The 26,029-nt window shown below is 37.2% G+C and overlaps 1 protein-coding gene across 1 annotated transcript in view; it reads left to right on the plus strand.

The window, feature by feature from the left end:
- LOC121389122 overlaps positions 1–8,104 on the plus strand; it is a 63,285-nt gene extending 55,181 nt beyond the window's left edge. The window contains exons 27-30 of the mRNA XM_041520735.1: positions 1,172–1,253; positions 3,088–3,207; positions 4,664–4,768; positions 6,567–8,104. Of these exons, the coding sequence (XP_041376669.1) occupies positions 1,172–1,253; positions 3,088–3,207; positions 4,664–4,768; positions 6,567–6,680 (421 nt within the window). The 3' untranslated portion in view covers positions 6,681–8,104. The remainder of the gene's footprint in view (positions 1–1,171; positions 1,254–3,087; positions 3,208–4,663; positions 4,769–6,566) is intronic.
- The last annotated feature ends 17,925 nt before the right edge of the window (positions 8,105–26,029 follow it).

The following is a 26,029-nucleotide window of genomic DNA, read 5'->3' on the forward strand; positions in this document are numbered from 1 at the left end:
ATTATGTTTAATGTTTTTGTAGTGTTACGGTAACAATGCTTAAACACTTATGTTTAAAACAAGCTTTGTAAATTCTGCCTATTCTCACCATGGCAACTATTAAATAGTAGATACTGTAATTATAATAAATCAATGTATTTACCTCTGCATCATGGTTATGCAGAAACTGAGTAAGTGAACTTGGAAAGTATAAATTAGCACACATATCACAGTAAGAGTTAAAATGCCTCTAACAAAAGAGGTTATCTTCCCCTAGTTTATGCAGCGAATGTTTTGCTAACGATCTCACACTATTTGATTGGTTCCCGACGTGGCCATTTGCTTTAACGTAAAGCGCATAAACCGGTCTAGCGGACGTTTTTCTGCTCAGTCTGGCTGAACTGACCCCAGATAAATCAAGAGAGAACACTGATACTGGATTACCCCTGACTACGAGTCAGTATATTTTCCAACGTGAGACCGCAGTCACAATTAATCCTGGATAAAGGGGTCATCACAGAAAAAACTTGAATCCAGTAAGAGTGCATGATTGTAGGTCTGCATATTGAGATGAAACCCGCTGCCTCCACATACATGTAGGTTACACTCGAACAAAAATTGCAAGCTTATTAAATAGCTGGTAACTACCTTGTGACAATATTGTACAAGCATAACTTACACAGTAGTAACTACCGCATTTCGAGCTAGTATTTGGAACCTTTTTTACACTACAACCATGCGACCAGCTTGTTGCATGCTTGCAGCAAGCTTCCCACCAGTTTTTTGCATGCTTGCGACTAGCATCTCGCAAGCTTCCTGCATGCTTGTGACGAGCTTCCCGCACTCTTGCGACAAGCTTCCTTCACGCTTGCGACAAGCTTAAATGCACATTCCAAATAGCAGCTAGTGTCCATTGGATCTCTACATGCAGTGCCCGTCCCCAGAGTAATTGTAACTGCATTTTCTATTTTTAAATATATTATATACTGTGAAACCCCTCTAAACTGGACTCCCTCGTGACCAAGTAAAATGTCTGGTTTTAAGAGGTATCCGGTTTAGAGAGGTTAAGCTCTTTTCTGATTTTTAAAAAAGGACTGAAAAATGTCTGGTTTTGAGGAAATTCTGGTTTACAGAGGGTCTGGTTTTGAGAGGTTTCACTGTAATATTGTATAGTTTTGTTTCCTATCCTCAGTGATGTAGAACTCAAAGATCAGATTGCTGCTCGAGGCTTTGTGTCCGACGCCACCGTGAAGCGAAGAGAAGAATCACTGCTGGTAACTCACACATTGTAGTCACTTAATAGGAGATAACCATATGTAGTTTTTAGATTTCTTATTGTGTTATTGTCTATTTTATGCCGCAAATGTCAAATGAAACATTTGCGAGCATCAAATAGACAATAACACCCATAAATCTAAAAACTCCATATGGTTAATTATGTCCATTGTAAACTGAATTGTTTTTCTACGGAACTAACTGTATATTTGGTATTGCTTGAAAAAAATACCCGGCTACAATCTAACTGTAGACCCTTGAATCGTCAACTTGGCCTGTTCCAATTGCTAATGACATCACTGTCTAATGACATAATTAGCTTTCCTGATGTTGTTTTCATTTGATCCTGGAAAAATAATGTAATTAACCAATCACAATACGGAACACACTCACCATCAGTTTACAATACATTATATTTTTTATCATCTGCACTGAAAATGTATTTATTTATTATTAATTAATTTTTATTTGATTGTATGAAAGAGAAGAGATTTTGTAATGAAATTGCTCCATGCTGATAATAGTGTCAGAAACCAATGTGATTCAATGTGTGATGCACAATGATAAATTCATTGTACTAGTAAATGCTGTAGAAGTCCGAATCAAATTATTAACAACTACAATAAATTACTCTCCTACCTTTAATTACCGTTAGATTTCCCCAAAATTTTGTCTAGACACAAACAGTTTATGGAATACTCTTCAAGAGGGATGGATCGATATGACATAATCTAACAATGTTATGACATGCACTAACTTAAAGGTATAAGGCACTCGCCACTGAACACCAGTATATGCTAGTTGAGATGTGTTTTGTTAATTCACTAGTATGCTACTTGTGGAGGCCCTGAACACCAGTATATGCTAGTTGAGATGTGTTTTGTTAATTCACTAGTATGCTACTTGTGGAGGCCCTGAACACCAGTATATGCTAGTTGAGATGTGTTTTGTTAATTCACTAGTATGCTACTTGTGGAGGCCCTGAACACCAGTATATGCTAGTTGAGATGTGTTTTGTTAATTCACTAGTGCGGTACTTGTGGAGGCCCTGAACACCAGTATATGCTAGTTGAGATGTGTTTTGTTAATTCACTACTATGCTACTTGTGGAGGCCCTGAACACCAGTATATGCTAGTTGAGATGTGTTTTGTTAATTCACTAGTATGCTACTTGTGGAGGCCCTGAACACCAGTATATGCTAGTTGAGATGTGTTTTGTTAATTCACTAGTGCGGTACTTGTGGAGGCCCTGAACACCAGTATATGCTAGTTGAGATGTGTTTTGTTAATTCACTAGTATGCTACTTGTGGAGGCCCTGAACACCAGTATATGCTAGTTGAGATGTGTTTTGTTAATTCACTAGTATGCTACTTGTGGAGGCCCTGAACACCAGTATATGCTAGTTGAGATGTGTTTTGTTAATTCACTAGTGTGGTACTTGTGGAGGTCCTGAACACCAGTATGTGCTAGTTGAGATGTGTTTTGTTAATTCACTAGTATGCTACTTGTGGAGGCCCTGAACACCAGTATGTGCTAGTTGAGATGTGTTTTGTTAATTCACTAGTACGCTACTTGTGGAGGCCCTGAACACCAGTATATGCTAGTTGAGATGTGTTTTGTTAATTCACTAGTACGCTACTTGTGGAGGCCCTGAACACCAGTATATGCTAGTTGAGATGTGTTTTGTTAATTCACTAGTACGCTACTTGTGGAGGCCCTGAACACCAGTATATGCTAGTTTAGATGTGTTTTGTTAATTCACTAGTATGCTACTTGTGGAGGCCCTGAACACCAGTATATGCTAGTTGAGATGTGTTTTGTTTATTCACTAGTACGAGTTGGACCAGCTCAGGACCGAGAAGCGTATTGCAGAGGCGAAGATTCGTAACATGGAGTCGGAACAGAGGCTGAAACAGGAGGAGGTGGAGCGACACGAAGACAGACAGGCTTTGGTATGTTCACTCTTTATAACAGTGCAGTTCACTTAGGATTGTCTGTTATTTCTTTTACGTTCATGAACCAAAAACAATCATCTTCAAACTGTGTGAAAATAACAGACAATACTTAAAATTAAATTTGACTCATACTTTCTAATAATAATACTAAAACTTCACACTTTATTTTGAATTATTTTTGGTCCATAAACACTAACACTCAATAAGACAACTTGCCCATATAAAATGACGTCATCAGATATGACGTTCCCTGACGACGCCATTTTTACGTTCATCGAGAAATTAACAAAGTGCCATTGCTACGTCTCGACCAATGAGATGACGTTTTATGTTGTAATAAATGTAACAGAAAATTGTTTCCGGTTAAGTTCAGTCTTAACTTCCACTACTCTTAGTGTTTCATTAAAGTGGGGTCCTCATAAATGTACTATGATTGGTGTAACAAAGGCCGTGGTATGTGCTATCCTGTCTGTGGGATGGTGCATATAAAATATCCCTTGTTGCTAATCGAAAAGAGTAGCCCATGAAGTGGCGACAGCGGCTTTCCTCTCTCAATATCTGTGTGGTCCTTAACCATATGTCCGACGCCATATAACCGTAAATACAATGTGTTGAGTGCATCATTAAATAAAACATTTCCTTCCTTCTTCATAAACCGGCCTCGGTGGCGTCGTGGTTAGGCCATCGGTCTACAGGCTGGTAGGTACTGGGTTCGGATCCCAGTCGAGGCATGGGATTTTTAATCCAGATACCGACTCCAAACCCTGAGTGAGTGCTCCGCAAGGCTCAGTGGGTAAGTGTAAACCACTTAAACCGACCAGTGATCCATAACTGGTTCAACAAAGGCCATGGTTTGTGCTATCCTGCCTGTGGGAAGCGCAAATAAAAGATCCCTTGCTGCTAATCGGAAAGAGTAGCACATGTAGTGGCGACAGCGGGTTTCCTCTCAAAATCTGTGTGGTCCTTAACCATATGTCTGACGCCATATAACCGTAAATAAAATGTGTTACATGTAAGTGCGTCGTTAAATAAAACATTTCTTTCTTTCTTTCTTTCTTTCCTTCTTCATAAATGTACTACGTCTTGTAACTTGGATCCTGATTTACAATGATCTTTGTAGATACTACAGTTACATTTGTAAGTCCTGATAAAATGGTAGACATTTGTACATGTGTCTTATTTCTGGCTACAGATTGTTGCAAGTCTACAAGGCAAAACATAAAAGTAATCCTGACAACACTAACTGGCATGTCCAGGTGAAATTTTCTTTCAACAGACATCGATATACCAGTCAGTCAGTTTTAACATAAAATTATTCTCTTGTAAAATGTGGTAGTCACGTAAAAGCTTATTTTTGTAATAGACCATCAAAAACAGATGCTACATTGCAAAAATACAAACATGAACATATTATGCAGATGTGATCTAATAGGTAGATTTTGCTCATTTCCAGCGACGAGAAGAGAAGCTGAAAGAAGAAATCGAGTGTTTGAAAGTACAGCTGCAGTCTCAGAGTTGTCTACTTCAAAACAATCAGAAAATGGTTCACGAACTGCAGGTAACATTACTTCAGAACAATCAGAAAATGGTTCACAAACTGCAGGTAACATTACTTCAAAACAATCAGAAAATGGTTCACCAACTGCAGGTAACATTACTTCAAAACAATCAGAAAATGGTTCACGAACTGCAGGTAACATTACTTCAAAACAATCAGAAAATGGTTCACCAACTGCAGGTAACATTACTTCAAAACAATCAGAAAATGGTTCACCAACTGCAGGTAACATTACTTCAAAACAATCAGAAAATGGTTCACCAACTGCAGGTAACATTACTTCAAAACAATCAGAAAATGGTTCACCAACTGCAGGTAACATTACTTCAAAACAATCAGAAAATGGTTCACCAACTGCAGGTAACATTACTTCGAAACAATCAGAAAATGGTTCACGAACTGCAGGTAACATTACTTCAAAACAATCAGAAAATGGTTCACAAACTTTAAAACAGAAAATGCTTCACTAACTGCAGGTAACATTACTTCAAAACAATCAGAAAATGGTTCACGAACTGCAGGTAACATTACTTCAAAACAATCAGAAAATGGTTCATGAACTGCAGGTAACATTACTTCAAAACAATCAGAAAATGGTTCATGAACTGCAGGTAACATTACTTCAAAACAATCAGAAAATGGTTCACCAACTGCAGGTAACATTACTTCAAAACAATCAGAAAATGGTTCACCAACTGCAGGTAACATTACTTCAAAACAATCAGAAAATGGTTCACGAACTGCAGGTAACATTACTTCAAAACAATCAGAAAATGGTTCACGAACTGCAGGTAACATTACTTCAAAACAATCAGAAAATGGTTCATGAACTGCAGGTACCATTACTTCAAAACAATCAGAAAATGGTTCACGAACTGCAGGTAACATTACTTCAAAACAATCAGAAAATGGTTCATGAACTGCAGGTAACATTACATCAAAACAATCAGAAAATGGTTCACGAACTGCAGGTACCATTACATCAAAACAATCAGAAAATGGTTCACGAACTGCAGGTAACATTACTCACTCGCTTGATAAACATTTGTTTATACTTACATCATATGTTCACTTAAATTCTATTAGATTAGGTGAATTGATAAACAATGGTTTAGATTAGATGAATTGATGACCAATGGTTTAGATTAGATGAATTGATAAACAATGGTTTAGATTAGGTGAATTGATAAGCAATGATTTAGACCACGTCAACTGATGAGCAATGCTTTAGATTAGGTAAATTGTTGAGCAGTGGTTTAAATTAGCTGCATTGATAAGCAGTGGTTTAAATTACATGTAGATGAATTGATGAGCAATGGTTTAAATTAGCTCAATTGATGAGCAGTGGTTTAAGTCATACTAGTATTTAGATCTTGTTATGTAAGAACTATTTGTTGGTGTTGGAGCAAAAACTCAAATTTGGGCAATAATGATAGAGATATTCGGGCAAAATGTGCTAACCTGAGACCTTTTTACCATGTATTTCCATCATTCTACCCTCAAACTTAGTTGTAATCCAAGTAAAAATGCGTAGTGATTAATTTACAACCCTATGTAGCTGTTTGGTAGTAGTGCTAATATGAATAAATGTTTTTATCCAGATTCGGACACTATCGTTTAATTTTGCCAATTGTCATGGGAAAAATAAAATAAATCTGGGGAAATTCCAGACGAGGCAAGCCCCTCATCTGCCTCATGCTGGCTACGCCATTGGTTTAAAATGTACTGAGGTGTTGTTAACGTCATTCTCCATTTCCTTCCCAATTGTACATGCATGCAGTTCTGTTTTACACTTCAGACCCAGTTGAGCAGTATCCAGTCTGAACAGAGGAGGATGCAGTTGGCTAGCTCGACACCTCGAGCCGAATCTCGCGCGTCTACACGAAGTAGTAAAGTGTGCAGCCTGCAGTAAACACATCACAGCCGTCCGGCCGTTACTTCAAGGGTGTAAAGTATGCATCTTGCACTAAACACATCACATCGATCTGACCATTATCTCGGGTATAAAGTGTGCAGTCAACATCACAGCCGTCCGACTGTTATTTGGTGTAAAGTGTGCAGTAAACACATCCAAGCTATCCATTTATTATCTTGGGTATAAAGTGTGCAACCTGCAGTAAACACATCACAGCCATCCATCCATTATCTTGGGTATACATGTAAAGTGTGCACCCTGCAGTTAACACATCACAGCCATCCATTCATTATCTTGGGTATAAAATGTGCAGCCTGCAGTTAACACATCACAGCCATCCATTCATTATCTTGGGTATAAAGTGTTGAACCCTGCAGTAAACCCATCACAGCCATCCATCCATTATCTTGGGTATAAAGTGTTGAACCCTGCAGTAAACACATCACAGCCATCCATCCATTATCTTGGGTATACATGTAAAATGTGCACCCTGCAGTTAACACAGCCATCCATTCATTATCTTGGGTATAAAATGTGCAGCCTGCAGTTAACACATCACAGCCGTCCATTCATTATCTTGGATATAAAGTGTTGAACCCTGCAGTAAACACATCACAGCCGTCCATTCATTATCTTGGGTATAAAGTGTTGTACCCTGCAGTAAACACATCACAGCCGTCCATTCATTATCTTGGGTATAAAGTGTTGAACATGGCAGTAAAAACATCACAGCCTTCCATTCATTATCTCGAGTGTAAAGTGTTCACCATGCAGTAAACACATCACAGCTGTCCGACCATTATCTCAGGGGTGGTGTTCTGCACCGTACAGACCAACATCTCAACTTCATTCATCAATAAAGTAGTGTGTGTTCTCAACTTCATTCATCAATAAAGTAGTGTGTGTTCTCAACTTCATTCATCAATAAAGTAGTGTGTTTTCTCAACTTCATTCATCAATAAAGTAGTGTGTTTTCTCAACTTCATTCACAACAAGGTAGTGTGTGTTCTCAGCTTCACTCATAACAAAGTAGTGTGTTCTCATCTTCATTCACAACAAGGTAGTGTGTGTTCTGTACCAGCACAGACCAACTTCTCAACTTCACTTAAAACAAAGTAGTGTGTGTTCTCATCTTCATTCACAACAAGGTACATGTAGTGTGTGTTCTGTACCAGCACAGACCAACTTCTCAACTTCACTCATAACAAAGTAGTGTGTGTTCTCATCTTCATTCACAACAAGGTAGTGTGTGTTCTGTACTAGCACAGACCAACTTATCAACTTCACTCATAACAAAGTAGAAAACCTAGGATGATATACACTTGCTAAGCATTCCATTCCTAATATGTCAGTTGTTTTGGGGGGTTTTGTTTGTTTGTGTGTTAATTTATTCAGTATTAAAATCTCATATTTAAAATATACTAATATGTAAATCATATGTGATCTGGAGTTGACTCCGGTGCGATATTTATATATAATATTATATACATGTATAAGCAAGTTTTAACCATGTGCAATACTCTGAGAAGCTGATGTTTCAACTCAACTGAAAACACCCCAATAATCATATTAGTACTACAGTAAAACCCCTCTAAACCGGACACCCTTGGGACCAAGACAAATGTCTGGTTTTAAGAGGTATCCGGTTTACAGAGGTTAAGTTCTGTCCTGGTTTTTAAAAAGGGACTCTGTAAAACATCCGGTTTTGAAGGAATTCCGGTTTATAGAGGGTCCGGTCTTGAGAGGTTTCACTGTATAATTACAAATGTATACTAATTTTCAAAACAATTATATTTAAAAAAAACTATGTTTCAAGATGCAGTAGAGGGGATGATTTTCCGTGATCACAGGAAAATGGACAGAATCACGGAATTCAGTAGCTGAAACTGAATTCCTGATTTTTACAATTTTATATTTTGTGGTATTATTTCTTTGTGACATACAAATTGTTTATTTCATGCTCAAACACAGAAACATTTTTTGTATTTTGGCATGTATTAACAAACGATTTCATTTCATTTGAATTTATTTTCGTGACTATATCCACTTAAGGTTCAAGCATGCTGTCCTGGGCACATCACAACTACAATGTATCTGGGTTGTCTGTCCAGGACAGTGGGTTAGTCGTTAGTGGTTAGTGAAGTGGTTAGTGAGAGAGAAGAGGGTGTAGCGGTCTTACACCTACCCACTGAGTCATTAAAACCTCGCTCTGGGTGGGAGCCGGTATCGGGCTGCGAACCCTGTACCTGCCAGCCTTATGTCCGATGGCTTAGCCACGACACCACCGAGGCCGGTATTAACCAAACAGGTTTTCACATGTCAGTGCTGGTGTAGAACCTGCAGACAACGGAGAACATTCTTTGTTAGTTGCTTGCTATAGATATGCAATACAAATTTTTATTATAATATTACATGTTTGTGTACGTGTACTAGCTATAACCACATAGTGAAATCTCATTAACTGTAAACATAACTGAATCATGTGATGCAGTCATCAAATAACAATTTATATTCACAAAACTACATGTATATCTGCTATAGTAAATCTGTATTGGAGAATTTCACACAATTTAAAGTAAAAACTAAAACGATTTACTTGATATTGATTGGAAACTTTAGAAAATGCTAAAAGAAAATCAGAATTTGCCAAAATATGAAATGGAAAACCATTCCCTCTAATTAAGGAAAATGTCTTCGGATATTGTTGATGTATAAACGGCAGAGTACATTTTCAAAGATGACTTATAATATAGATACCTACATGTAATTAACCTCTCATAAACTAATCTGGAGTGATAGATTTTATTAGCTATACATCATTTAAAAAAGAGAAGAAGACTCAAATGTGAAATAAATGTATTAGAGTAACATATGATGTGTTTACATTTATTATTTATATGTGTTGTTAAACTGTTAAACATATGGCATAACTACCAAAAGCATGCTTGTATATCTGCATAAGTGATGCAGTTCGATTTAGTAATGTCATATGGAATACTCTTTTCACTCTAACACTCACTGACACCAAACTGTTGCTGTAACAGTACATAATATATTATTTTTTATATTTAGTTGGAGTTTTTTAAATAATATGTATATAGTGTTTTAGTATTAATTTATTAAAACATTCCCTTCATTATGATTATATCATAATAAATTTGCATGTTGATGTTATTCATTTATTGTAAATAAAAACTTTGGACACCAATATTTTCATAATAGAGAGGTTTGTATCACTTGCAAAATATCAAAACCGAGATGTTATATAACCTCGGGGCCAAATTCACAGATTGCACATTTTTCAAACAATTGGTGAATTTAAATTACATGTAATAAATAATTGATATTTTCATAGAAAATAGCAGCTTTTCTGAAATAGTTTTAAGTTGAAGAGATCATTTGGAGAAATGTTCTTCTCACCCAAAGTTAGCCTTGAACCTGCAAGGTCAATGAAAACAGTTTTGTTACTTGATTGACCTTAGTTAGGTACATGTAGATATAGGTGACAAATTTTATATGTAGTCTAGATGTGCACATTTGGCAGAAATTTGGTTTATAAGGGTATATATACTGAATCCAAATGTAAACAAGATCAAGTGATTTGAGCATTGCTACTAGTTCAAAATGACAAATGTTTGGCATGTGTTGGTTCAGTCACACGAATATTGCATCAGTTTTGAAATTTATAATTTGTGTTTTCACGAGACGCTGTGTTTAAGAAAAAATTCATTAAAATACATGTATTTAAAGTAATGTATGCTTAAAGTGAGTTTACCATTTATGTCGTTCAGTCACCAAGTTAATGATGGAAATACACATTTTAGGAGATACAGACTACATACATGTAATGAAGGACCTGCCAAAATGTTCACTATTATAACCTTTTATAATGCATGCCACTCACAGATCTATCACTAAGTACAGTGTTGCAGCTTGGAACCTTTTCCCCCTATGGTTCCTGAGATTACAGCTAGCAGGACTATTTAACATAGTATCCCTTAAAACACAAGGGAAAGATGTACATGTAGCTAGTGGTAAAGTGCTCACTTGATGCGTGGTCAGTTTGGGATCGATCCCCGTCAGTGGGCCCATTGCGCTATTTCTCGCTCCAGCCAGTGCACCACCACGACTGGTATGTCAAAGGTCGTGGTATGTGCTATCCTGTCTATGGGATTGTGCATATAAAAGATCCCTTGCTGCTAATCGAAAAGAGTAGCCCATGAAGTGGCGACAGTGAGTTTCCTCCCTCAATATCTGTGTAGTCCTTAACCATATGTCCGATGCCATATAACCGTAAATAAAATGTGTTGAGTGCGTCGTTAAATAAACAGTTTTCTTCCTTCCTCTTAAAACACACATCCAAAGATCCATATTAAAATTATATTAAAATAAAAATAATATTTTAGGAGATAATACCAAAGGAATTTTAAAATTGATGTTTTATTTGGATATTTTGTCCAACGTTCTGCAAACAGTTGTAATTTTGAACTACATGTAGTAGTTGTGTCCGCATTTAAATGTGGATTAAGCAAACCTTAAAACCCTTATATACCAAATGTCATACTTTCTGCCAGATGTGCACATGTTCACCTATTCATTCTACTGCCTGTTAAGTGTGCATCATGCAATGACAATCGGCAGACGTCACAACACAAAACATCAGGAAGCTTCAGTACTCCTACATCTATTTATCTACTGTTAATGTGTACAGATATAATATTAGGAGTTGTATTTGAAGACTGCATTCAAAATAAATGAATACATGTTATGAAAATACTTGAGACTGTCACCAGCATAGAAATAATATAATATAGGTTTTACAGACCGTGTACACAGAGAGTGCTACATACGTGGCTGTAAAATATCTTCCAACAAGCGAAAGTTAGTTATATTTTTAAACAATGAGTTGTAAGATAAATGTTATCTAAAGGACACAAATGTAGTAGTCTATTTTTTACAAATCCTTAATTTTTTGGGTTTTTTAAATGAATTTAAACACCTTTTACATCTAAAACCTATTTATAGCCCAATTTCGGGTTAGCTTGTACATCATAGAGTGATCGATTGGACCATGGTTTTTTTTTCATTGGATGGTATGGCATTAGTGACCAGGGGCCTAATTCACAAAGCTCTCTTAGGCTCTGCTAGACAACAAAGCATCCTCTGCAAGTCTTTTAGCATTGCACTGCGAGATCGCAAAGTTGCAAGAGTTTAGTGAATTACCCGTAGGTCCCTATAGTCATTACCAAGGAGCAGGCAGTCGTATGTGTTTAACATGTTATCGTTCATATATGTGTTAACAAGTATGTGTTATCAAAAATAAACAAATGATCATCTCACCAATGGGTGTGTAAGAAAAATATTGATAAACTATTTTGTTTTTAAGTACTGTAAATCAGAAAAACTTAACGAGCAGTAAATCCATGTCCAGGCCATATCTGGATACAGATGCATACAGGACTATCAGATCTCACACATGTAAGAACAACTTGGGATGGCGGTGTGTCGCGTTCTATTACTAGGTCACTGTGACCTACTTTTCACAGTCTACTGCATATAACAATAAATCCTTGTCTGGACCACATCTTGCAGACCGATGCATACATTAGCATCAATCCTCACATGTAGGAACAACTTGAGATGGTGGTCCAAAACAAACTGTTCATCCATCCCATTGTAAAAATTTCAGATAATATTGGACTTGAATCATACCCACAACATATTCATTAATATAGATATGGTTTTCCATCAAACTCCTGATGGACGTACCATGTACCTCACCGGTGCTTTTTGTTTTATTATTTGATACAACTACCGTGCTAAAGTTTTATGTCACTTATTTTATGATTTACAACTTATTGCTGTAATTATCACCAAGGTTGTAATTTGTGTTGCTATTATTGATATATGACCGATTTGATGAATTTATTAATTGTTATTAGTCGAGTAGTAAGTAGCTGCATTGATGATTTAAAAATTACACACTTTAAAGGGACATTCCTGAGTTTGTTGCAATTTTTAAGATGTTATCGACTAAAAGAGACTTTTTTAATGACTCTAATTACATATCTGCATAAAATATTAGAGGATGTATATTAAACGTGTTTCTGATTGTTCTAATATTTGTACTTGGTTAAATTTCATTTTATTTCCTAAAATAGTTTTTTTTGTGTGTACAAAATTATTTGAAAACCAAATCCAGTTTGGGCTTCTTACAAATATTAAGACGACCAGAAACAAATTGAATATACAGACACTGATATTCTAAACAAGAAAATATATTTAATATGTAAGTTTAATCGTAGAAATATTTTATTAGTCAGAAACATCTTATAATGCAGCAAACTCAGGAATGTTCCTTCAACCAATGAAGTGCATGTCCATGTGTGAAAGTATAGTTTGAAGTATCACTATGTTCACAGTAACTGTTCATTTCAGCTAGTATATGATGATGTTGGCATTCCAAACATATACATGTGTATTTACATTTAAGTATATTTTCATTTAAATTATACAGTGTCAAGACCAAGATATGTTTGTCAGTCATAAAGCTAATTACTTTTATTTGTGTTTGTTCTTTAGAGAAAGAAAGGAACGTTTTATTTAATGACGCACTCAACACATTTTATTTATGGTTATATGGTGTCAGACATATGGTTAAGGACCACACAGATTTTGAGAGGAAATCTGCTGTCGCCACTACATGGGCTACTCTTTCCGATTAGTAGCAAGGGATCTTTTATTTGCGCTTCCCACAGGCAGGATAGCACAAACCATGGCCTTTGTTGAACCAGTTATGGATCACTGGTCGGTGCAAGTGGTTTACACCTACCCACTGAGCCTTGCGGAGCACTCACTCAGGGTTTGACGTCGGTATCTGGATTTAAAATCCCATGCCTCAACTGGGATCCAAACCCAGTACCTACCAGCCTGTAGACCGATAACCTACCACGACGCCACCGAGGCCGGTTTGTTCTTTAGAGGTCGTAAATTAATTTATGGAACTTCTTTTGCACATTCAGTATTCAGACATTTTATACACTTGGTGGATTAACTGCTGCGAGTCTGGCCAATCAGAATACTTTTACCGGTAGTTGTAATTGTATATTGCCTGCTGTCTTAAAGCGACATATACCCTAGTTTTTAAAAATGCACGTTTGTCTAAGAAGTAACGGTTAATGAGACATAAGCTCTAGTTATTTTTGACGGTATTTCCGCATTTAAACATCACAGATTTTAGCTTCTCTTTGTTATAACCATATCCAAATGTGTGTTGCAGGTTTGTAGATTTTTTTAATTACTCCAAACACATTCTGACACCCACGTGTATTACCTTGCTGTATTAATGTGGTCTGCAACCGTAATATTACCATATGACTCGGGGGCAATAAAATTTAAAAAACAATGTGGTTTTCTTATGTGAAAGATAACATGAATCCTATAATGGTAAATATAATGGTACATGTATACAGCTGAAATGCAGGTATACTGCACATAACAGTAAATCTTTGTCCGAATCACATCTTGCATACAGGACCATGCATCAATCCTCACAAGTAGGAACAACCTGGGATGGCGGTGTGTCGCATACTATTACTAGGTCACTGTGACCTACTTTTCACAGAAAATACGGGAGATAACTCTCATCTTATGCATTCGGCAATTATCGCTTTAGCAAATAAACTGACAAAGTTACTTCATGGATGTCCGATACCAATGACTACATCTAAGACGTTTTTAAAAGTCAGTAACCAATTCATCATTTAACTAATTCGTACTACTTTATTTTAATCATTAAAGGGGTACTTACGACTACCGTAAGGTTGCTTTGTGGAACGACTGTAAAGTTTACGGTGCCAGTTGTAAAATTCACTGTAAGTCACTACAATTAACCTTAGCTACAATTCTTTCGTGGAACGGGGCCCTGGCTCCATATTCATAAACATACTTAAGTCAATGTATGATACTTATCTATGTACTTTAAGTATGTATTTAGGTAGCATACATTGACTTAAGTACGTTTATGAATACGGAGCCTGGGGCCTAATTCACTAAACTCCCGGAACTTTGCGACCTCGCAGTGCAATGCTAAAAGACTTGCAAAGAGGATGCTTTGTTGTCTACCAGAGCCTAAGAGACCTTTGTGAACTAGGCCCCAGGCTCCGTATTCATAAACGTACTTAAGTCAATGTATGATACCTAAATACATACTTAAAGTACATAGATAAGTATCATACATTGACTTAAGTATGTTTATGAATATGGAGCCAGAAGCTTAGCAACAAATTTGGATGAAAAGGGACAAACTGGATAATAGCACCAAATTTGTTTCGACTTAAGATCCGATTTTTAAAATAATTTTTTTGCTGTTGTATACATGGAGTACAAAATGTACATATTACGTCAGTTGATATTTCCCAGCTGATCAAGGGCACAGAGGTTCAGATGAATTTCCCTCTCCAGAGTTGAGGCTGAACCAGTTTCTTTACAATATTAGACCATTTATATACATTGTTTGTACATGTAAGTGTAGGTGTACAGGGAAAGTACGTATAGGCAAAAAGAGTCAAACTTGCCCCTCTCCCCAACACCTCGGCCATTAATATTTCCATCATTCTTCTGAACCACTCATGGGTTGATTGTGGTGGAAACAAATACCTTTCTCAGCTTCCCTCTGAGCAATTCTGGCTCCACCTATATCCACCAGTGGTAAAGCGCTCGACTGGTACATCAAAGGCTGTGGTATGTGCTATCCTGTCTATAGGATGGTGCATATAAAAGATCCCTTGCTGCTAACAAAAAATAGCCCATGAAGCGGCGACAGTGGGTTTCCTCCCTCTATATATATATGTCCGATGCCATATTATAACTGTAAATAAAATATACTGAGTGTGTTGTTAAATAAACCATTTTCTTCCTTCTTCCACCGATAATCCATGTTATCAGTCCACTTCTACCATTCCCTGATGTATGGAGATCTCTCCAACTAAGACCTCTACTTGGTGACCGTACATGCAGGTCTTTTATCCTCCATTCGATGAGTTACCACCGACAGTCTATGTCCACCCATCTAGGATGTTCCGCCTCAGACGTTCTATGAAACAGTGAATTACACTGGAGGATCAAATATAGATCAAATCTTAGACACCTGAGGGATTAATCAAGCACTTAATGCAACATTGGTGGATTATCCGGAATTCCCACTGAAGCGACACATTCATGGACTGGCATTACAGCCACATCATATAACCCTTGACTCGACTGGATTGTGACCTGTGAAGTCATGAAACCATGTGGTAGGCTTTGGAAAGCCCTGTTAGATAGGACAACCACCCAATCTGTCCTATTGCAAATGTTTCCTCTTGAATTTGCCAACATGCAGAGAATTCCATTTGGGTCAAGTCCGACATACATGTTTGTATCTTTAAGGGAAATACCCTAGTTTTTAAACACTAAGGCATATTTTTTACTATTAGAGCCGTTTTTGATAACTGAAATCATACTTTACTTAGATTGTATTGTTTAGATTATGTCTAATTTCCATACATCCAAAGTTTTTTTTGTCATCCTAGTGTTTTAATATCACAAAATGCATTTCTCGTATTTTAAAACAATGCACGTGCGTCTGAGAAGTAACAGCTATGGAGTCCAGTTTTAGTTTATTTTTAGAGGGTATTTCACCATTTCAATTGTAACTTTATCCAGATGTGTTACAGGTTTGTAGATTAACTGAACTTAAGTGTTAATTTTCACGGGTTGAATCTAGGGTATATCCCTTTAAGACCCAAAATGTTTCTCCATTTTTTATTGCGCAGGTTCTGTTGTGCTATTATGATGATGTAATTGTGTCTGGGTTAACCTTGTAGAGAGAATCAAAGTTCTTCCTTGCACCTTTATGGGGTCCAATGTGCACATTCGGCCATATACAAAAGTGTTCAAAATTTCATTTCCATACAACCCCCAGCTGTGTGAAAAAAGTTTCTAGTTTGTTTTGTTTAACGACAGCACTAGAGCACATTGATTTGTTAATCATCGGCTATTGGATGTCAAACATTTGGTATTTGACATATAGTTTTAAAGAAAAAACCCACTACATTTTTTCATTAGTAGCAACGAATCTTTTATATGCACCATCCCACAGACAGGATAGCACATATCACAGCCTTTGATATACCAGTCGTGGTGCACTGGCTGGAACAAGAAATAGCCCAATGAGTCAACCCATGAGGTTTAAACTCAAACCGACCGCGTATCAAGCAAGCACTTTATCACTGGGCTACGTTCTCTCCCCCCCCCCCCCCCCAAGCTGGGTGATGTCACTGTTAATCAAAGCCCTCTCTAGCCGAGGACCTACCCTCTGGGTGATGATCAAACATCCCTCTAGCTGGAGACCCACCCTCTGGGTGATAATCGAACGTCCCTTGATCTGGGGACCTACTCTCTGGGTGATGATGAAACCTCCCTCTAGCTGGGAACCTACTCTGGGTGACGATAAACATCCCTCTAGTCTGGGGACTTACTCTCTGGGTGATGATCAAAGTCCCCTCTATCCTGGGAAACTACTCTGGGTGACGATCAAACATCCCTCTAGTCTGGGGACCTACTCTCTGGATGATGATCAAACATCCCTCTAGCCTGGGGATCTACTCTCTGGGTGATGATCAAACATCCCTCTAGTCTGGGGACCTACTCTTCAGGTGATGATCAAACATCCCTCTAGCCTGGGGCCTACTCTCCGGGTGATGATCAAACATCCCTCTAGTCTGGGGACCTACTCTCTGGGTGATGATCAAAGTCCCCTCTAGCCTGGGGACCTACTCTCTGGGTGATGATCAAACATCCCTCTAGCCTGGGGACCTACTCTCTGGGTGATGATCAAACATCCCTCTAGTCTGGGGACCTACTCTCTGGGTAATGATCAAACATCCCGCTAGTCTGGGGACCTACTCTCTGGGTGATGATCAAAGTCCCCTCTAGTCTGGGGACCTACTCTCTGGGTGATGAACAAACATCCCTCTAGTCTGGGGACCTACTTTCCGGGTGATGATCAAACATCCCTCTAGCCTGGGGACCTACTCTCTGGGTGATGATCAAACATCCCTCTAGTCTGGGGACCTACTCTTCAGGTGATGATCAAACATCCCTCTAGCCTGGGGACCTACTCTCTGGGTGATGATCAAACATCCTTCTAGTCTGGGAACCTACTCTGGGTGATGATCAAACATCCCTCTAGTCTGGGGACCTACTCTGGGTGATGATCAAACATCCCTCTAGTCTAGGGACCTACTCTCCGGGTGATGATCAAACATCCTTCTAGTCTGGGAACCTACTCTCTGGGTGATGATCAAACATCCCTCTAGTTTGGGGACCTACTCTCTGGCTGATGAACAAACATCCCTCTAGTCTGGGGACCTACTCTCTGGGTGATGAACAAACATCCCTCTAGTCTGGGGACCTACTCTCCAGGTGATTATCAAAGTCCTCTCTAGCCTGGGGACCTACTCTGGGTGATGAACAAACATCCGTCTAGTCTGGGGACCTACTCTCCGGGTGATGATCAAACATCCCTCTAGTCTGGGGACCTACTCTTCAGGTGATGATCAAACATCCCTCTAGCCTGGGGACCTACTCTCTGGGTGATGATCAAACATCCTTCTAGTCTGGGAACCTACTCTGGGTGATGATCAAACATCCCTCTAGTCTGGGGACCTACTCTCTGGGTGATGATCAAACATCCCTCTAGTCTAGGGACCTATTCTCCGGGTGATGATCAAACATCCTTCTAGTCTGGGAACCTACTCTCTGGGTGATGATCAAACATCCCTCTAGTTTGGGGACCTACTCTCTGGCTGATGAACAAACATCCCTCTAGTCTGGGGACCTACTCTCTGGGTGATGAACAAACATCCCTCTAGTCTGGGGACCTACTCTCCAGGTGATTATCAAAGTCCTCTCTAGCCTGGGGACCTACTCTGGGTGATGAACAAACATCCGTCTAGTCTGGGGACCTACTCTCCGGGTGATGATCAAACATCCCTCTAGCCGGGGATCTACCATCTGGGTGATGATTAAATCCCCTCTAGCTAGGAACCCACCCTCCTGGTGATAATCAAATGTCCTATCTGGGGACCTACTCTCTTGGTGATGATCAAACCCCCCTCTAGTTGGAGACCTACTCTCTAGCTTGGGACTACCCTCCAGGTGATGATCACACACACACACACACCCCGTAGTTGGGGACATATTCTCTGGGTGATGATAAAACCTCCCTCTAGCTGGGGACCTACCCTCTAGCTAGAGACTACCCTCCGGGTTATGATCACCCCCCATCTGGGGACCTACCCTCCTGGTGATGATCAAACATCCCTCTAGCCTGGGGACCTACTCTCTGGGTGATGATCAAACCCCCCTGTAGCTGGGGTACCACCTCTTCGTGATGACCGAAACATCCCCTAGCCGATGGTGGGGATATGGGATGACCTACATGTATGTCCCTCCAGATGAATCTTCTCTGAACTGGAACCAAACGGCTGATCCCTCTAGACGAATCCTCTCTGAACTGGCATACCCTGGCTGCCACTGAACCAAAGAGCTGATCCTTCTAGGTCATTTTTCTGTCCAATCCATGGGACTTTTCACCTGTTACACCATGGGCTTCCTCATACAACCATTTGTGACACTCAATAGCCGGTGTGTATTTTTGAGCTGGGGTGTTGTTAAACATTCATTCATTTATTCATTCATTCCTCACACAACTTGCCAAGAGCATTGTCAACACCATTCACAAAACAACAAACAAAACGCCACTAACCATGTCAATATATCTGACGACCAACTCCAAAGGAAATTATTGAAAAGTTCATAAAATGTTTCCAAAATTAAAATATCCAACATGGCGGGCGAATCATAAAGTCTAATAAAGAGCAAACAATACCATAACTAAAAAATAAATAAAGAGTTCAACACTCAAGTCTCTCAGTTTATTTTCAACTTTTCCATTTTATAGGTGCTGTATTTGAATACATTTACATTATATTGCTTTTTATCCTGCAACCACTGTTTCTATTGACAGATTACGATGACGGGTAAAACAAAGTCGGGATACACATAGCCAGTCTTATTTCTCTTTATTTCTTTCTTTAATAATAATGTTTTAAAAACCTAACTAAATTCGCAATTAGCAAGTTATATAAAAAAGAAGAAAACTTTGTACGTAAAGTTTAAAAAAGCCTACATGTACTAATGATCTGAAGAAGAAAACTTGCTATACTAGTTACATGTAACAATCTGAAGAAGAAAACTTGCTATACTAGTTACATGTATATATCTGACGAAGAAAACTTGCTATACTAGTTACATGTAACAATCTGAAGAAGAAAACTTGCTATACTAGTTACATGTATATATCTGACGAAGAAAACTTGCTATACTAGTTACATGTATATATCTGACGAAGAAAACTTGCTATACTAGTTACATGTAACAATCTGAAGAAGAAAACTTGCTGTACTAGTTACATGTATATATCTGACGAAGAAAACTTGCTATACTAGTTACATGTAACAATCTGAAGAAGAAAACTTGCTATACTAGTTACATGTATATATCTGACGAAGAAAACTTGCTATACTAGTTACATGTAACAATCTGAAGAAGAAAACTTGCTATACTAGTTACATGTATATATCTGACGAAGAAAACTTGCTATACTAGTTACATGTATATATCTGACGAAGAAAACTTGCTATACTAGTTACATGTATATATCTGACGAAGAAAACTTGCTATACTAGTTACATGTATATATCTGACGAAGAAAACTTGCTATACTAGTTACATGTAACAATCTGAAGAAGAAAACTTGCTGTACTAGTTACATGTATATATCTGACGAAGAAAACTTGCTATACTAGTTACATGTAACAATCTGAAGAAGAAAACTTGCTATACTAGTTACATGTATATATCTGACGAAGAAAACTTGCTATACTAGTTACATGTAACAATCTGAAGAAGAAAACTTGCTATACTAGTTACATGTATATATCTGACGAAGAAAACTTGCTATACTAGTTACATGTATATATCTGACGAAGAAAACTTGCTATACTAGTTACATGTATATATCTGAAGAAGAAAACTCGCTATACTAGTTACATGTATATATCTGACGAAGAAAACTTGCTATACTAGTTACATGTAACAATCTGAAGAAGAAAACTTGCTATACTAGTTACATGTATATATCTGACGAAGAAAACTTGCTATACTAGTTACATGTATATATCTGACGAAGAAAACTTGCTATACTAGTTACATGTATATATCTGACGAAGAAAACTTGCTATACTAGTTACATGTAACAATCTGAAGAAGAAAACTTGCTATACTAGTTACATGTATATATCTGACGAAGAAAACTTGCTATACTAGTTACATGTATATATCTGACGAAGAAAACTTGCTATACTAGTTACATGTATATATCTGACGAAGAAAACTTGCTATACTAGTTACATGTATATATCTGACGAAGAAAACTTGCTATACTAGTTACATGTAACAATCTGAAGAAGAAAACTTGCTATACTAGTTACATGTATATATCTGACGAAGAAAACTTGCTATACTAGTTAACAATCTGAAGAAGAAAACTTGCTATACTAGTTACATGTATATATCTGACGAAGAAAACTTGCTATACTAGTTACATGTAACAATCTGAAGAAGAAAACTTGCTATACTAGTTACATGTATATATCTGACGAAGAAAACTTGCTATACTAGTTACATGTATATATCTGACGAAGAAAACTTGCTATACTAGTTACATGTAACAATCTGAAGAAGAAAACTTGCTATACTAGTTACATGTATATATCTGACGAAGAAAACTTGCTATACTAGTTACATGTATATATCTGACGAAGAAAACTTGCTATACTAGTTACATGTATATATCTGAAGAAGAAAACTCGCTATACTAGTTACATGTATATATCTGACGAAGAAAACTCGCTATACTAGTTGCATGTATATACACATGTATCTGACGAAGAAAACTCGCTATACTGGTTACATGTATATATCTGAAGAAGAAAACTCGCTGTACTAGTTACATGTATATATCTGACGAAGAAAACTTGCTATACTAGTTACATGTATATATCTGACGAAGAAAACTTGCTATACTAGTTACATGTATATATCTGACGAAGAAAACTCGCTGTACTAGTTACATGTATATATCTGAAGAAGAAAACTTGCTATACTAGTTACATGTATATATCTGACGAAGAAAACTTGCTATACTAGTTACATGTATATATCTGAAGAAGAAAACTTGCTATACTAGTTACATGTATATATCTGACGAAGAAAACTCGCTATACTAGTTACATGTATATATCTGACGAAGAAAACTTGCTATACTAGTTACATGTATATATCTGACGAAGAAAACTCGCTATACTAGTTACATGTATATATCTGACGAAGAAAACTCGCTATACTAGTTACATGTATATACACATGTATCTGACGAAGAAAACTCGCTATACTGGTTACATGTATATATCTGACGAAGAAAACTCGCTGTACTAGTTACACGTATATATCTGACGAAGAAAACTCGCTGTACTAGTTACATGTATATATCTGACGAAGAAAACTCGCTGTACTAGTTACATGTATATATCTGACGAAGAAAACGTGCTGTACTAGTTACATGTATATATCTGACGAAGAAAACTCGCTATACTAGTTACAAGTATATATCTGACGAAGAAAACTCGCTATACTAGTTACAAGTATATATCTGACGAAGAAAACTTGCTGTACTAGTTACATGTATATATCTGACGAAGAAAACTCGCTATACTAGTTACATGTATATATCCGACGAAGAAAACGTGCTGTATATCTCCGACGAAGAAAACTCGCTATACTAGTTACATGTATATATCTGATGAAGAAAACTCGCTGTACTAGTTACATGTATATATCTGACGAAGAAAACTCGCTGTACTAGTTACATGTATATATCTGACGAAGAAAACTCGCTATACTAGTTACATGTATATATCTGACGAAGAAAACTCGCTATACTAGTTACATGTATATATCTTAAGAAGAAAACGTGCTGTATATATCTGACGAAGAAAACTTGCTATACTAGTTACATGTATATATCTGAAGAAGAAAACTTGCTATACTAGTTACATGTATATATCTGACGAAGAAAACTCGCTATACTAGTTACATGTATATATCTGACGAAGAAAACTCGCTATACTAGTTACATGTATATATCTGACGAAGAAAACTCGCTATACTAGTTACATGTAACAATCTGAAGAAGAAAACTTGCTATACTAGTTACATGTATATATCTGACGAAGAAAACTCGCTATACTAGTTACATATAACAATCTGAAGAAGAAAACTTGCTATACTAGATACATGTATACAATGTAGCAGCAGGATATGACTTCTGACGTCACACGCATAGCAACATTACAAAATTGCTCATTTGACCTAGAGTAACAGAATAACAGAAATAATGGCTCTCACGTACTCGGGCAATACAAAAATCCTGGCAATCGTAAAATCAGTACGACACACTCGTATAATAATCTCTATACATCTTCATGAAAATGAGATGAGATCTGCAACTGATTCACAAACTTTAGCTTAATATCACAAGGCACTGCAAAGGAAAGTCCTGAAAACCATACGTGGTATTATTCCCTATATTCAAGGACAATAATTGTCATAAATGAGTAAATCCCCAAGAAAGTCAAAATTTTATCATAACTACATGATAAAGCTATACACAAAATTTCAGCTCGGTATTTTGAGGCAAAGTGAAGAATAGTCTGAAAAAACATATGTGGTACAGATGAAAAAATTTATAGGTCCTGTTTCGACCTGAAAGGGACTGAAAACAAAAAAGAGAAAAACTAAGAATTTCTGAAAAAAAGGAGAAAAACTAAGAATTACTTCATCTCAGTAGGAACACAGAGAGGTTTCATGAATATCTTCAAACACATAGAAAATTAAACATCATTGATAATCATTGAAATACCAGTTAACTGAACATCATGCTTGTACAAGTTAAGCTGACATAATAAAAACAACTCTTTTTGGAGTCTTTTGTATAAAAATTTCATAAAGTTACTTAAAACTACTTGAAATCTTTTCACCAGAACATAAAAAATTGACACAAACATAATTTTCACAAAGGGTTAAAACCAGAGTTTAGTCAACAAGAGTTAAATATCTCTAACCCATAATTAAATACAAGTCTCCTTATTTGTCTATTGGCCAAGTCATCAGTGGTGTAGTGGCCAAGTTATCAGTGATGTAGTGGCCAAGTCATAAGAAGTATTGTGGCCAAGTCATCAGTGATGTAGTGGCCAAGTTATCAGTGATGTTGTGGCCAAGTCATTAGTGGTGTAGTGGCCATGGACTCGGTGATGAGATGTGTTTCATGTCTGAAGAACATGTCGCCATGGACACTCGGTGATGAGATGTGTTTCATGTGTGTAGAACATGTCGCCATGGACACTCGGTGATGAGATGTGTTCCATGTGTGTGGAACATGTCTGCATGGACACTAGGTGATGAGATGTGTTCCATGTCTGTGGAACATGTCGCCATGGACACTCGGTGATGAGATGTGTTTCATGTGTGTAGAACATGTCGCCATGGACACTCGGTGATGAGATGTGTTCCATGTCTGTGGAACATGTCGCCATGGACACTCGGTGATGAGATGTGTTTCATGTCTGTGGAACATGTCGCCATGGACACTCGGTGATGAGACACTCAGTGATGAGATGTGTTCCATGTCTGTAGAATGTGCCACTGACTCTCACAATCACAAGTGAAAGATGTCACAGTCCTCTTCCCAGATCTTCCTCATCAGAGACTCTCACAATCACAAGTCAAAGATATTGGAGTCCTCTCCGAGATTTTCCTCGTCACTTAGCGACAGCAGGCTCTCCGACTCGTCACTGTCCTTGGGATATTCAAGATGGTCCTTTTTGATTGGCTCATCAGGTGGATGTTGAGGCAGCTTTCGTTTACCTACACAAAGATCAATTTGTAAATACAGTTACCACACATTTCTAGCTACTTTGTAACAAACTATTCACCTCAATATTGTAGTTTCTAAATTGCAATTGTAGCTAAAAAAAAAAAAAAAAAAAAAAACAACTACACACATCAAGTAGGAAAAATCAGTTAATAATCTGTAATTATCACATTTCAAATTATTACAGGTATTGTTTTCTCCAGTCCAATATGGCTACCTGTAACTGGTAGGCAATAAACATTTCTTATACTAACATACATGTATTAAAACTTGTCCTGTCTTTTTTTTCATTTTAAATTTATTAATTAATTTTTTAGCTTGTATCCAATTAAGGTTCATGCATGCTGCCCTGAACACACGATCACCTATCTGTATTTGAACTGTCAGTCCAGAACAGCAGGTTAGTGGTTAGTGAGAAATTTTGTTGTTGTAGTAACCTTTGAGTTATTAAAACATGCTGTGGGTGGGAGCCAGTATCAAGATGCGAACCCAGTACCTACTAGCCTTAAACTCTGAGATAGCTAAACCATTACACCAATAAGACAACAGTAATACTTGACTTTCAATCAACACCAGTATCGCCAACAAGCTTTCATACTGGTTCAGTCATTGATAAGATGTGAAAAATGTCTCAGCCAGTTGCCAAACCAGACTGTTCAAATAATACTGTTCGAGAATCTTTTCACAAAGATTAAGTTGAAAAAAATTTCATCCAAGCCACTGTAGTCATTTTATTAATATTTATTTATCAGAGTATTTAATTATCAATGTATTTATTTATCAGAGTATTTAATTATCAATGTATTTAATTATCAGAGTATTTAATTATCAGGGTATTTAATTATCAGAGTATTTAATTATCAATGTATTTAATTATCAGGGTATTTAATTATCAGAGTATAATTATCAGGGTATTTAATTATCAATGTATTTAATTATCAGGAGAGTATTTAATTATCAGGGTATTTAATTATCAATGTATTTAATTATCAGGGTATTTAATTATCAGGGTATTTAAAGGACAGACCCTAGTTTTTAAACACTAACTTAAAGGCACATGTTTCACTATTAGAGCCATTTATGATCACTGAAATCAAACATTACTTATATTTTATTATTTAGATTATCCATTTCCACACAACCAAAGTGTTTCTGGTCATCCTGGTGTTTATAACGCCACAAAATGCATTTTTCATATTTTCAAAAACGCACACGCATTTGAGAAGTAGCGGTTATGGAGTTACCAGAC

Source organism: Gigantopelta aegis, chromosome 14, assembly GCF_016097555.1.
Source record: "Gigantopelta aegis isolate Gae_Host chromosome 14, Gae_host_genome, whole genome shotgun sequence".
Classification (NCBI taxonomy): Eukaryota; Metazoa; Mollusca; class Gastropoda; order Neomphalida; family Peltospiridae; genus Gigantopelta; species Gigantopelta aegis.